A 15861-nucleotide genomic window follows, 5' to 3' on the forward strand; every position below is an offset into this window, starting at 1 on the left:
GGGATTTCATCGACAGGATTTTAGGGGTCCCGGTAATAATAATATCTCTGTGTTTCTCTATTATATTAGTTTTTGCTTAACCCTTTTGAGGAGTTTATGCAGTGTATAAAAATTAACAAACACGATTTCATTTTTACCCTAAAATGCCTAATTCATCATTAGTTTTTTTCTAATCTGTTACACATTTATATCATTTGGCTCGTTATCGACACCGCTGAAAAAATATTTATTATATTCTTTATATATGGTTAGTGTAGAGCAGGGGTGGACAACCCTTAACATGCCTGCCAAACGTGGCACGCCAATGACTCTTTTTTTTTTCCGGCACGCAACCTAGGGCTTATCTTAAAAAATAATTAAATAAAAAAATACATTTCAAACATGTTCGCTGACACATATTTTAACTTAATATAATACAATTTTATTAGGTACAGCTATACCAAATAAGAATGCAATAATTAATTAAACTTTACCAACTGTTTCATAATAATAAGTAATAAGAAAATTAGAAACAAACATCCTATTTCCAAGCCACCCTAAACAAACATCCTATTTCCAATATATCCCCGCGATATACTGATGTACAAGTTTTGTCCAGTTCAGTTGTTGCATTATTCGTCAGGCATCCAGACGTGGCGTGACTTCTTTACCATCATTTGATATATCTTTTCATGTTTCGTAAAGAACGTATCCGTTTTCTAAAGTGTATTTGGATTTTATTAAATCGTAAGTCATTAAAATTTGGATTGGAAGTGTTTATTGTCAATTAATATGTTTAACTTATTAGATATAAAAGCAAATTTCCTTTACATTGATTTTCGGAAACTAAAGTTTTCAGTTTTTTTCGTAAAATCCCCGCATATATTGCAATTGCTATTTCCTGTAGAGAGCAGTTTCCTTATGTGCATCCTACCCAAATAGCACCATCTGCTTTCCCAATATTTCATGCAAAAATTAGCAGTAATTTACGAGACTTGAGATACTTAATGAACAATCCTTCACGAATGACTAATGAACAGACAGCTATGGTACTAGACCAGTAAAGATATGTGCATATATGATTGGTGCGGTATTAACAAAAGATCGCGCGAGTCAAAGATAAAAGTCAGCAGACAATTTTTGAATTGAAATGCTAATTCTCTTCAACCAAATTCAATATCTGAAAGTGTCATAACAATATTCACTATATATTTCCTAGCTTTAACACGTTTACGAATTTTAATACTTTCTGTTGATTTTTATTGTTGCTCTGCATTTGAGCTGGAGGGACAGACTCCCACACATCTAGTTTTTAGTGTTTGCCAGTGCAGCATATGGTTTTGCTTGTGGCTAAATAGCATAGTTTTGGAGGGAAGGGAAATGTGATTAATTAGTTAGTGCCTTTATTCCAGCTGTCTCTAATTGCACTATTTGTTGAGAAATATATTACACAGACTGCAAATGTTTGTACCTTATTCAGTGATACAATAAAACGACCTGCTTTTACTGGCGTTTGCAGACGTATTGGCTAGTATGGAAGGCGCGTGGCTTGCCACGGGAGTCACCATTGCCATCATGTGAACGTGATTATACTTTTTTTTTTTTTTTTTTTTTGTGCGTGGTTACGCGAAACTTTTCAATTTCTTTTTTTCGCAATCTGAAAGTTTTTAATTTTTTTAGTTTTTAGTTTTTAATTTAAATCTGAAAGTAAAATCAGGGGTGCGAGTTATACGCGAGGACCAATTATATTCCAGTAAATACGGTAAGTTATTTTTAAAGCTATGTGAAATGTATTATCAATATTCAGAATTATGAAGTGTTGTCTGCACGTGATTAGATCTCAAATACGTTAATTTCAACTTAGTTAAAATAGTGATAGATAAGGGTGAAACTGATGTACTGAAGTAAACAAACGAAAAAAAAAAGCACATTCCTTGAGTGTTTCTAAAATTTTGTAATATTGTAAAAAGTATGTACATATTTAACTTTTTGTCAATTCATGGGATAAAAATATTTAATATTATTTACTTATTCGACAGGTAAAGCCTAACCCATAATGTCTATGCCAAGAAAATATCCCTCTGGGTGTCAAAAAAGGAAATCAGCAGAAAAGAAAAAAGAAGAAAAGCAAAATCTCAAAAAGTCACACGTAGATTTGTTTTCATGGCTACAAAATAAATCTGACAATGAAATTGCTACGACTTCAGCAGTTGCGATTCAAACTTCAACTGAAGAAGAAAACTCCAAACAAGCTACAACTTTTCCACGAAAATGTAGAAACTTGGATTCGTCGAAAAAGACGCGTCTACAGCAAATAACGAAGAAAACAATAATGACGATGGTGATCAAGTGAATATAAATGATCCCAGGTTTGTGGCCAAATATTATAACTAAATTTAGATTATTTTGTGTTAAAACCGGACCTAAACAACATCATCAAGACGCATTTCGTTAAGAATGTTGAAGGTAGATCATTTTCTACATCGTACTATTTAAAAAAAAATGCCAAATGGTGAAACTCAGCTTCGCAGCTGGTTAGTTTACTCAAAAGCTCAAGACTCAGTATTTTGCTTTTGTTGTGTATTATTTTCCAAAAGAAGAGGAAGAGATCAATCAACACAATTTATATATGGTTTTAATAAATGGAGAAAACTGTCATCTGTAATTCGAGATCATGAGTTTTCTGTTGGTCACTTTAATTCTTTTATTGCTTGGCAAGAATTACTAAAAAGGCTTAATTTATATTTGACTGTTGACAGAATAAATCAAATTAATATAAATAAAGAAACGGAACGTCTAAAATTACTATTCCAAAGAATTGTAGATGTAATTCTATTTTTAGCAAGTAATAATCTGTCATTTCGAGGATTAAATGAAACAATAGGAACTCCGAATAATGGAAATTTTTTAAGTTTAATAGAATTATTAAGTAAATATGATCCTGTGCTAATGGATCATGTACACAGAATTAAAAACACGAAAAAAAGAACTGTGCATCATTTGGCGCATAGAATTCACGAGGAAATTATTGCTGCATTAGGTAATGAAGTCCGTAATAAAATTAAAGACGATATAAAAGCAGCCATATATTACAGTATCCAAATGGATTGTACTCCTGATATTTCTCACAAGGAAGAAACTTCAATAATTATTAGATATGTAAATTTTATAGACAAAAAATTAATTATAAATGAGTCATTTATAGGATTTATTGAAGTAACTGATGTGACTGGTGAAGGACTAGCAAATTCGCTTTTAAAAATAATAGGTGAGCTTGATTTAAATATTATGAATTGTAGAGGGCAAGCATACGACAACGGTAGCAATATGAAGAAACATATAAATTCGTACAATCTAGAATAATTAGTTTAAACCCTCATGCAATTTACGTGCCTTGCTTATCACATTCTTTTAATTTGATAATTTGTGATGCTGCTTCCAGTAGTATATATTGAAACATTTTTCGGAATATTGCAACGTTTATACTGTGTATTTTCTGCATCTACAAAAAGGTGGGAAATTATACAAAAGTATTTAAATATTACGCTTAAACCATTATGTGATACTTGATGGGAAGCCAAAATAGACGCAGTCAAAGCAGTGTATACATACAGTTAGAACAAACTAAAAAAAAGAATTTATTGGTGCAATTAACGATAACACAGCAGTATCCAAAGCTAAAAGTCTACTAGATTCATTACAAGAAATGCCATTTATTTTAAGCTTATCGGTGTGGTTTACAATATTGTCAAAAATTAATAGTATCAACAAACTATTTCAAGCAAAAACAATTGTTTTTGACTCTGCTTTTAATTTAGTGAATAAAATTAAAAATGAAATCCAAAATTTAAGATCAAAATTTAACACATTTTTAGACGACGCAAAAATGATAGCACGAAACTTGAATATTTCCGAAGACTTCACTGAAAAAATAATTCGAAAAAGAAAATGATTATTTTCTGAACTAGCAGAAGATGAAGTTTTACTAAACCCGGTAGAGGAATTTAGATGTCACTTTTTCAACGTTGTGATTGATACTGTTATTGTACAAATAGATGAGAGATTTAAAAATATACCTAATGTTATTTCTTTTAAATTAATCACTGACATAAAAACATTAGAAAAAATGTTTATATATCAGTGATATAATCAAATCCCTTGAGCGGGATTTTGTAAAATCCCGCTCAAGGGATTTTGTAAAATATTATAGTAAAGATGTAAATGAAGACTTAATCCAGGAAATTGATTTGTTACGAGAATTGATCTTGGACCAAAAAAAAAAAAAAAAAATGCAAATAACGCGCAAGACATATTGCAATGTACTGACTGTATTGAAAATTTTCTTTACGTTACCAGTTACTATAGCAAGTGCAGAGCGTTGTTTTAGCAAATTAAAATTGATAAAGAATTATCTTTGGTCAAATATGTGCGAAGAACGCTTAAATGCACTTGCTATATTAAGAATCGAAAAGGAAATTGCCAAAAATTGTAATTTTTCGGAAATGATTAATGACATAGCAAAAAAAAAAAAAAAAAAATCACATATTTAAATAAATACATATTAAGCAATATATGTGTTAGTAAAACTAGGCCCCTAAATAGTAAACCTATTTATTTTTTTATTACTTTAAACAATAATTAATTGTAAATAGTTTTTTTTGCATAGTTGGTGAACCTGGTTACTTTTGTTTGTGTTAAATATTTATTTATTTTAATTATTTAATACTTTTGTTTTGTGTTCAGTTAACGTTATGTTAACCTGTTATATTTCGAATGTGTTTTTTTGTTTTCCTGTGCCAAAATCATTTGCAGGTAAGAGGTTTTACAATACGTTTATTTCGAATCCTTTAATTTTTACCTTTGAAAAATATTTTAGGGCCCCAAAAGGTTTCTTGCACCCGGGTCCCTTTATAGAGAAACTCGGCCCTGTGCGGATGTCCACAGTTCTTCCTGTTTGACCGTAGTAGGCTTGATCACACGAGCAGGGTTCTTCGTAGACTACTGGATGTGATAAAGGAGGGATGCTGTCCTTGGGTGAACGGATGAGAGTTGCTAATTTGACACACGGTCTGAATACAGTGCATAGTTGATGTTTATTGAGAATTCTAGATATGTTGTCCGATATGCCTTTAATGTATCGGATGGTGATTGTTTTGATGTAGTTCTCCGTGGTGGATAGTGGGAATGGTTTCTTAGGAGCATTTAGTATTTTGTTTATCTTATGGGGATTATAGCCATTGGCCAAGAAGGTGTGGCATAAGTGAGCCAGTTCAGCAGCAAGAACATTGTCATTGGAACAGATTGCTCTCGCTCTGCGGGTTAGCGTTTTTAAGATACCATACTGTTGAGAAGAGTGATGGTGTGATTATTTGTGTAAACACCTTCCTATATCTGTGAGTTTTCTAAAAACTGAGAATGATAAGGAACCATCTGGAAAACTAATGTATGATTAGGGTATCCAGGAAGGGAAGACAGTTATTAGCTTCCAGTTCCATTGTAAAGTGGATTTTTGGATGTTGGCTATTTAAATGCGCTAAGAATGTTTCCAATGTGCCTGGGCCATGTGGCCAAATAGCAACCACGTCGTCAACATAGCGTTGCCAAAGTGTTGGTTTGAGAGTGGCTGTATTGATAGCTAGTTTTTCCAGGTGATCTATGTAGAAGTTGGCTAAGGGTGGAGAAAGGGGGGGATACCCATAGCTGTCCCATCTAATTGTTTGTATATTTTCCCTTTCCTTGTGAAATATCCTGCATGTGTCGTGAATTTATATAGTTCAAATATATCAGTGGGAAAGTGTAACTTTACCAATTAAGGGTTTCAATTAGTGGTACATTTGTGAATAGTGACGTGATATCAAAGCTCATCATTAAGTCTGAGCTTTTTAAGGTATGGTGTTCTAAAATACTTTTTAGGTGGGCAGAATTCTTGACAAAAGAGGGAGATTTGTTTGTGAGAGTGGCTAATAGCCTGGCTAAATGTGTAGCAATTTGTATGTGGGACTATTTATACTATCTACAATAGGGCATAAGAGTGTACCTTGTTTGTGAATTTTTGGTGCTCCATATATCCTGGGTGTTTTAAGATGGAAGGGACTGAGTTTGTTTACTATTTTAAACTAGTCCCTTTTTTACACTATGTTGTTGTAGTCTCGCATAGTGTAATTGTTTTTGTGCTCTGAAGATACTGGTTATAACACCAGCGAAATATCAGTAGTAAGTCAATAAATAATTATTTACATATAATTCTGTGTTCTGATATATACCAAAATTAAACAACAGACATTCAAGCATTATTCAAGCATTAAGTAATAAAAGGCGAAAAACTTGCCGCTTGCAAGTGGGATTCGTTTCTCTCAATTAGAAGCACTTGATGGAGTTGCACTGCAGTAGGGTAGCGTTATCAGGTATCGCAGTGTAATCGTTTATTCGGCTTTATAAAGTTTAACACTTTAATCCTCTCTCGGGGGACCCTGTAACCCCTAGAGAGCACGTCCCCTGGGTGGCGGATAGGGGAGCCCACCATGTGTGTGTGTGTGTGTGTGTGTGTGTGTGTGTGTGTGTGTGTGTGTGTGTGTGTGTGTGTGTGTGTGTATGGTGGGGTGGTCCGAATATACTGAATAAGGACTCGTGGACCTACAGGGCCATAAGGGGCAATCATCTTGATAGTAAGGGAAGCAGCACTCCCATGGACCCCTAGCTGGATCTGTCCTCTCCTTCTACTAGTTTGAGGAAGATCCACTTACTTTAATCTTTCCTATAAGGCCTTATCAGCCAACTCTTCTTATTTTATGACACTTATGCTATTAGAGTACTCGAGGGCCATGGGGTCTTTTTATTTCTGGCCTTACAACTATGCCCTCTCTTACTATAATTCTCCTATGATCTACTCTTCTCCTTCAATATACCCTATTTCTCCTGTAGGTTTAAATTCGGAAGAAGGCTAGTTCAGAAGCCTTAAGGTAGCAGCGCTACCACTGAAGTATTCCATCGTCAAGCTAGTCCCCTGACATGGAGAACATAATCCTACTTGTAAGCTGACAGAAAAAGATAATAGGATTGAATCTATGGGAAACGACCCTGGAATGGAAAAGGTAAAACAAAAATGGAAACGACAAAATATAATATATATAGCAAACTCGAATGTAAGAGGAATATATAAAGAAATAGAATTAGACCAATTATTAAATGAAAGAAATTTTAAAATAGCAGTAATCACTGAAACAAAAAAGAAATTAAAAGGACTATGAGAACCGAAAATTTTAATGTGATATACAGTATCACATTAATAATGGAGTCAACAGAGACCAAAGAGAACAAGCAGGAGTCATAATTTGGATTCATAACTCTTTCACAACAGTTAAAACATTATAAATTATGGAATGAAAGAATAATAGAAGCTAGTATAAAAATAGATAGAAGTTATTTAACAAGAATTGGTTTATATGTCCCAGAAGAAGGAAGAGAGCAGGATAATATTGATTTTTATAATCAGCTACAAAACATATAATAAAATAAATAAAGATGATTACGTAATTTTAGCAGGAGACTTAAATGCAAGAATTGGAAAGACGAAAATTAATAATAATATAGGAATACATGGAGAACATTCTCTAAACAGGACTGGTAAAATATTGTTTGACTTTGTAGTTTATAATAACCTAAAAATAATGAATCCCTTCTATAAACATAAAGACATACATAAAGATACTTGGGAAGCAAGAGGAGGGAAATCAATATTAGATTACTTCATATTAAATGAAAAGACATCAAAATTTTCACTAGATGTTAGAGTTCACAGAGGATATGAAATAAGCAGTGACCACTTCCTTCTTAAAAAAAAATTAAGATTACCACCTAAATGGCTGCAAATAACAAGAACAGAAAGAAAAATTGAAACATTTGTTTATAAAACTAGACTATTGAATGACACAAATGTACGATGGGTATATGAACATGGATGGGTATATGACCAATATCCAGATAGAATAAAACAAAATGAAGAAATAGAAATAGAATGGCTTAATATAAAAACGATACTAAATGCAGCAGAAAATGAAAGCTTAGGAAAGACGAAAAAATTCAATAAAAGGAAAAAACGGAAGATCTGGGATGATACAAAGAAATAATCAAAAAGAAAAAAGAAGCCTATCAAAAATGGTTAAGCAGTAACAGATTAGAAGATGAAATAGAATATAAAAGAAGCCATAGCTAAAAGAGAAGTCAGAAAAAGACATAGAGAATCATGGACAAATTTGTTTCTAATTTAGAACATGATTTATATAAAATAAGACCCAATGTATATAAGATTTTGAAACACTTAAATGCAGATACCAAAAAAAAAAAACATAAAATTAAACACTGAATTGAAATTAGAAGAATTTCTAAATTACTACACAGAACAAATCATTTGTTCTGTGTAGTAATTTTATAGTATTTTTTTAAAAAGACAACTGGCAAACAATTAACGAATATGAAAAGGAAATAACTAAAGAAGAATTAGAAATCAGCCATAAAGAAACAAGAAACAGAAAATCACCTGGAGAAGATAAGCTAGGTTCAGAACTATATAAATACGCAGGAACAAGATTCAAAGAAAGACTCATTATTTTTAAATAAAATTTACTCAACTGGGATCCTCCAAATAGAATGGAAAAACGCAATTGTGATTCCTATCTTTAAAAAAGGTAATAGAGCTGACCTTAAAAACTATAGAGGTATCAGTATATTAAATTCCTGTTACAAAATATATAGCAGGATCTTAAATAGCAGACTAATAAAATATTCCGAAAACTTTATTTTAGAAGTACAGAATGGATTTAGAAAAGGACGATAATGTATAGACCTTTTGCCTAAAATTAATAATAGAGAAGAAGAGAATACAATTTAGAAACGCATATTGCATTTATTGACTTTGAAAAAGCATTTGACAGTTAAAAGAAACATAATATTTAACATATTAAAAGAAAGACAAATACCAAATAATATCCTAAAAGCTATCACAAGTATACATATGAAAATAATCAAATACAAATAAGATTAAATCACGAGCTATTATATACGAAAGAGATAAACCAAGGGCTCCGACAGGGATATCCCCGCTCAGGAACTCTTTTTAATATCTACTTAAATGAAATAATAATAAAATGGAATAAAAATTTACATCAAGGAATTAAACTTTCTCCTACAGTGAACATAACTACTCTCCTCTTTGCCGACGACCAAATAATAATTACAAATTCTGAAGATAACTTAAAGAAAACTATTTTAGATCTAAATGAGATATCCAAAGATTATGGTATGATAATATCAACAGAAAAATCAAAAACTATGGCCTTTAAAGGACAAGATCCAGCAAGAACTAAAATAGTAATAGATAACAAGATCTTAGAACAGGTGAATTCATTTAACTACTTAGGGTGTATGATCACATATGAAAATGAAAAAGATATAAACATAAAAATTGCAAAATATTTAAAAATAACAGGTGTAATTAACTCTATATTTAAACCAAACCTAGTTCAAAAACAAACCAGACTAAAAGTATACAATACATTAGCCCTACCAGTCTTATTGTATGGAAGTGAAATATGGACATTAAAACAAAAAGACAAACATAGATTAATAACAGCTGAGATGAAGTTTATTAGAAAAACTGCAAAAATATTATACTCTATTCAATCACAAAAGAAATGAAAAAATTATGAAATAATCACACTAGGAATCAGTAATAAAATAAAAAAAAATTAAAATATATAAACATAAATGAATGGAACAGATTGAAAGAATGAAAACAGAAAGATTACCAAAACGAGCCTTAAAGTACAAGCCATTAAGAAAAAGAAAACCAGGACGTCCTCTTAAGCGATTCAACGATGACTTCTAAGGTCAGAACAGATCATGCTAGGCCTAAATCCTTGATATGAATGATGATGATGATGATGACTTTTATCTTAATCGAATCAACTAATAACAGTAATCAATTATTGAAGATTCGCGCAGTTATGTATCAGTTTATCTTTAATTGCACTTTAGCAGAACACGTTAATGATTATGATGTTTTTCTTTCTGATATATGTACTCAGGAAGAAGAGCTGCTGGATGAGTCATAACATAAAAATGCTGTAAATTTGTTAAGAGTCAAATAAACTCCAATTTGATTAGCTTCCTTGTTAGTTTCTCTTAATAGTAAGGACTTAAATTTAAAATTCACTCCAACAATGCAAAACAACGATGTATACAATGAAATGTTTACAATGTTTACAAGGCAGTGTCATGAAATACATTGTATACAATACAATATATTGTATTATACACCCTCTGTCCAAAAAACCCCGAACTTTTGATTGAAAGTAAAACACAGGCCAATGGTAATTATTCAAATCATTTATTTCAATCAATCTACTGTCCCTCAGCTTCTATGCAGCGTTTGGCATGATCAATTAATTCGTTAAATGAGTTTTTTATATCAGTTTTTGGGATACTGCTGAGGGTAGTGGTTACTGACGCTTGAAAGTTTTCAATGGTACCATATCGCTTTCCTTTCATCGGCAAATGAAGTCGGGAGAAGAGAGAGAAGTCACAGGGTGCTAAATCAGGTGAATGCGGCGAGTGATCCAACACACAAATCTTGGTTTTAGCTGAAAAATTGTCTCACAATGTTCGAACGATGGGATGGTGCATTATCGTGCAAAAGTGACCAGCTGCCTATATCACGATATTCATGCTGTACGCTACGAATTCTAGCTATAAATCGCTTCAAATCTTCGAGATAAAACTACCCATTGACCGTTTGGACAGGCAGAACGAATTCTTTGATGCCCTTGGAAACGCAGAATCAAATCAGCATTGTCTTTACTTTTGACTTCTCCAAGTGACTATTTTTTTTTGGATGCCCCTCATCTGGTGCTCTCCATTCACCACTCTAGCGCTTTTTTAGGCTCATACTCAAAATACCACGTTTCGTCACCAGAAACGATCGTTTGAAGGAAGTTTGCGTTCCTTACGAGCGGTTTTAATGAGGTCCTTGCAGTATTCAATTCGATACATAATTTGGTCGTCGGTCAACTTGTGGAGAACAAATCGCGAATTCAATTTACGAAAGCCCAAACGCTCGATCAAAATGTTGTGCACAGTTGATTTTGGAATCCCAAATTCATCTTCAATCAATCAGTCACACCAACGATTTCGGGTTTTCTTTGATGAAATCACGTACTTTTTGGATGTTAACTTCCCTCAGTTCAGTTTTTGGACGGCTAGGATTTTCGTCGTCCTCAAGCATCTCACGACTACTTTGAAATCGTTTAAACCACTCTTAAACTTGAGTACGGGATAAGCATTCATCACAGTATGCTTTTTAAAGCATTTGATGCGTCTCGGTAAAACTGCGATTGACTTAACACAAAAGTCAATCGTAGCTCTCTGTTTGAAACATTTTCCGATTATTCGTCAAAATACATTTTTATCGAGTTTTATCTCGAAGATCTGAAGCGACTGATAGCGAGAATTCGTCGCATGCGGCATGAATATCATGACGACCGACCGTTCGTCAAAACACACTGTCACTCTTGGCACTATAACTCGACTTCTAATGAAACAAATGTCATGAACAGTTGACACAACACTAATGAAGATTGCCGCTTTCGACAACAAAAAGATACAACAGGTGGCGCCACTAAGTTCTTCTATGTTCGGTTTCTGTTTGGACAGAGGGTGTATACAATGCAATACAATACAATACAATACAATACAATTCAACATACAATGCAAATAATTTGAATCAAACAGACGAATGATATTCACGAAATGAATTGATTTGTTTACTTTTTTCCCCATTATTTCTTTTATATTCGGTTTATTCATTTATTCTTACTCTTATGCCGCTTACAGTCGTTTATTTTGCTGTTCACAAAAATACTCAACCTACTTACCGTTCTCTCTATACTTGATCATCTGCCTATTAAACATAGCGAGATACTTTGATTTTTTGCGTAAAGCGAAGCCGTAACCCGTCATCGCATACCACGAACCTACAGTCAGAAGGCGACATTCGTTATCCTGTCCGACGAGATACTCTAAAACAGTTGCATCATAAATAAACGCATCTAGATCCCTAAAAAATGATAAAAATACATTAGCTGCATATAAGACGAAGTAGGAAAATATACACTCGACTTTCTCAACTGAGAGTTTTATGAGAGAGAGATGATACTGATTTAAGAAAAATTCTAGTGTATTTAACTTTATTTCCCTTCATGTTATCTTAAACCGCAGATGCAGCTAGGTAAATAATACAGAACCAATATCGTATCACGAAATTGTTTAGCGATAGTTAGTTGGCATTTAAACAATGCACTATATTGTTCAAGCACAGCCCTCTTATCGAGTTTGATCCGAATAATGTTAATAAATTACTGTACCTTCATTTCCGACAGTTCATTCGGTTTTTTTTTTCTATTTGCCCATTCTACGCTACCGAATTAATCTTTGAGTCATTTTTCGAAACGAATTGTTTTTGAATCTGCTTAAGGCGTCGTGCTTTATAAAATATCTTTAAGCATAAATGTGTCAGAACTTTCACAATGATAAAAGGCACTTGAAATGGAATAGAATCACGTTGCTTAGCAACTTTGGTTTTTGTAGACGACACCTTTACTTCAATATTTTCATTAACAATAAAGAATTATACACATTAAATTCAGACTCAGAAACTTAGAACAGCATCTTGTAAATGGATGGTAAATTATCAGCAAGATAAACACGCAGTTCAATTTAACTACTGTTGTATACATATTATCAAGTATTATTAATTTTTCTTTCCTGCTTCACTTGTCTTTCCTTGTTACTATTGGTCCGCCCTCTTCTCTCCATCTCTCTCTCTCTCTCTCTCTCTCTCTCTCTCTCGTCTGTATTCATCTATTTCTTTTGATTGACAGTATATTTCCTATATGTTGTTCTTACCATTGCACTCAATATTCCTTGATGTTTTTGTTTAAAACATCTGATTCTTTTAATGTCGTCATTTGTATATAATCTAATTTTGTGCATTCTGTAATTGCTTTTGAAAGTTATATTTCTGCTGCTTGAACTTTGATTTTCTATTAAATTTTTGACTTTCACTTTCTTTTCTATTAAATTTTTGACTTTCACTTTCTTTTCTATTAAATTTTTGACTTTCACTTTCTTTTCTATTAAATCCTTTAATCTGTGTTTCAATTTCCATTATTCTTCAGTCTTCAATTTCCATTAAATCCTTTAATTTCAGAACCATAAATACTGGTAGCATTGACCATTGCTTTTGTAAAATTAAGCTAGTTTCTTTTTGTTTTTAATTCAGATTCCTTTTAAGTGTTTTGCAGATTTTCCAAAATTTACTTCTTTTTATCCATATTGTTCTTCTAGATGATGTTGTTGTCAGCCTGTAGAATCCCATTGCTGGGCAAGGGCCTTCCCCATTTACTCCATTCGGTTCGATTTTGGAATCTTTTCTTTCCCTCTCCAGCTATCCAGTAAGTGGTTAGTTTATCCCATGTATCATCGTGTTTTCTTATCAAGTGCCCAGTCCATTTCTATTGGATGAATTTATCATTTTCTGTCATTCATATAATATGAGGAACATAGAAAGACTGCTGCAGCACGCCATTCACCATCTTTCAAAATAGTCGCATTTCCAGCAGCCGACAGGTTGTATACATTTTTGCTGCCGTCGGTTCTTGGGGTTCATATTTGACAATAAATTTGGTTTACCCACTAATATACGCCAGTTGCTGGATGAGTGTCATAAAGTGGTGAGCATCCTTTCCACCTACCTTCTACCTCTTAGAATGCTGACAAGTGATCTCTGCTCCGTCTGTATTGCGCACTGATGAGATAAAAATGTATTATTTATTATTTATTATTTCCCGAGTCTATGTTTCTGCCAGTGAGAGAGAGAGAGAGAGAGAGAGAGAGAGAGAGAGAGAGAGAGAGAGAGAGAGAGAGAGTACACTGCGATGGCTGGATCCTTATCCGCTATCAAGCCATATGAATTGTAACTGAAGTATTTCGAACATCACCGATCCTTAATCTCTACGTTGAGGGAAATAAATTACCCTTGTTTGCTTCGATGTCAACAACTGTCTCTACTATACGCTACGAAAATGAAATTCTTGTCAGATTCTTCCACTTGGATAACCCCATGGGAGAAACAATACAACACCCATCAAACTGCTACCCGACTCTTTGGTTTGGGAATAACAGTGCTCTTAGAAGCGCTAGATTAGATTCAACCGTATTGCACATATGCCATCAAACAAGTACATTATCGCATTCACACGTATCATCAAGCAGTTTTTCTTTCTGAAGGATACCCAAACATTCTACCCTTCATTTCTTTCAAGACCACAGAATGGAATACTCCGATTTTGTGCCTGTTTACAAAGGTGGTTCAAAATTAGAGAATCCAGTAGAATTATCTGCTAATATACTATAATGAGCATGAATCTGATCTGCTCAGAATCCCACTAGAATATAACAACTGTATTGCTGAGCTGTATGCTATAGAGAGCATCATATGACTACACCGCACAACCATAAACCACATAAGAGTGCAACGCTACTAAGAGGTGATATGCTCTGCAGGTAATAAGAATCCTATGCCGACGGAGAGATATTATCAGATTCATCAAGTTAATTTCATTTTAAATCTTTACAGAATATTAACATTTATCACTGCATATGGATTGTGTGCATATTGTATATATTTTTTTCTGCTGGTCTTCGAACTTAGCATTTTATAGAGAAATTTCGTACGGTTCTTTGTTGGCTGTGCTTTCTGTTAATCAGTATTTTCCTGATGTATGATGATCGTGAGAACTGAGTTACACTAAATAAATATGCATAAAGAAATTTCCAAATGAATATTTGGATAGGCGAATATATATATTACTTTCAGATATGCATTGAATTTAGTTTATTCGTTACTTAAATCAATTGCTTCGCATGAATATCAGATCGACTTTGTGTCTTCCTCTTGGCCGGTTCACCTGGTTGCATAACGAGAGACCCGAGTTTCAGGTTGAAACAAACTGCCACCTTCGTACCAGACTGGTTACTTCACCTTCAGCGGAAAAATCTGAAAAATGATCTTTGCAACCCTAAGACCGGATTTTAACCCATTTCTTTCCAACGGAAGGTTATTATTGAAACTGTTTTCGCTATGTAGGCTAAAGCAGGAGCATAATAAAATTACCAAAAGAGATTAGAGAAAACGAACTTAAGATAGACGGAAAACTTCGTAATAATGATCCTGAAATTTTAACCATTTATAACCGCCCTGCTTGATCTGTGCATCCCAAACATGTAATCAGTTCGAGTGTTTTTTTAAAAGTATATTTAAAAAATAAGATAAATAACTGCCTGTGAAATACAGTATATCTATCCTTTTTTGGTTTATTTTGGTAAAACTATTATTAAGGACTAGTAAGTATGCATTCTTGCAGCCTCTTCGTGAGAAAGATACTCATTCTGAAATAAAGGCATTTTATATTAAGAAATTAAATAATAAAAAAAGATCAACTAATTCCATAGTCCACCAACGGTACTGATTCACTACATCTTTCCATCGGTCAGAGACAGATAGTAAAATAAAGCTCATTTATTATATATATTCCTTGACCATAATATTGAAGATTTAATATCATTTCAGCTTTTTAAGTAAAATCCGAATGAATTTATATCGTGATCGTCAGTTATTAAATGCAAAGGAAGTGTTCGATCGGTATTAAGTTATATTTTATTATCACGATGTTCCAAATAACAGGACTTACCAGTGTCATCAAAAAATGTACCTTCTTTCTACCAGGCATCGCTTCTTTTTAGTCGCTATAACTCGCTGGCTTCCATTTA

General features: G+C 33.2%; 1 protein-coding gene across 1 annotated transcript in view; it reads right to left on the reverse strand.

Annotated features, from left to right (window-relative positions):
- LOC150102939 (glutamate receptor ionotropic, NMDA 2B-like) overlaps positions 1-15861 on the reverse strand; it is a 173188-nt gene that overhangs the window by 10008 nt on the left and 147319 nt on the right. Inside the window, exon 12 of the mRNA XM_090397451.1 lies at positions 11907-12088. Coding sequence (XP_090253577.1) covers positions 11907-12088 — 182 coding nt within the window. The remainder of the gene's footprint in view (positions 1-11906; positions 12089-15861) is intronic.

The sequence above is a fragment of the Typopeltis vanoorti genome, chromosome 9, assembly GCF_054136105.1.
Source record: "Typopeltis vanoorti isolate ZY-2024b chromosome 9, IOZ_Tvanoo_1.0, whole genome shotgun sequence".
NCBI lineage: Eukaryota > Metazoa > Arthropoda > Arachnida > Uropygi > Thelyphonidae > Typopeltis > Typopeltis vanoorti.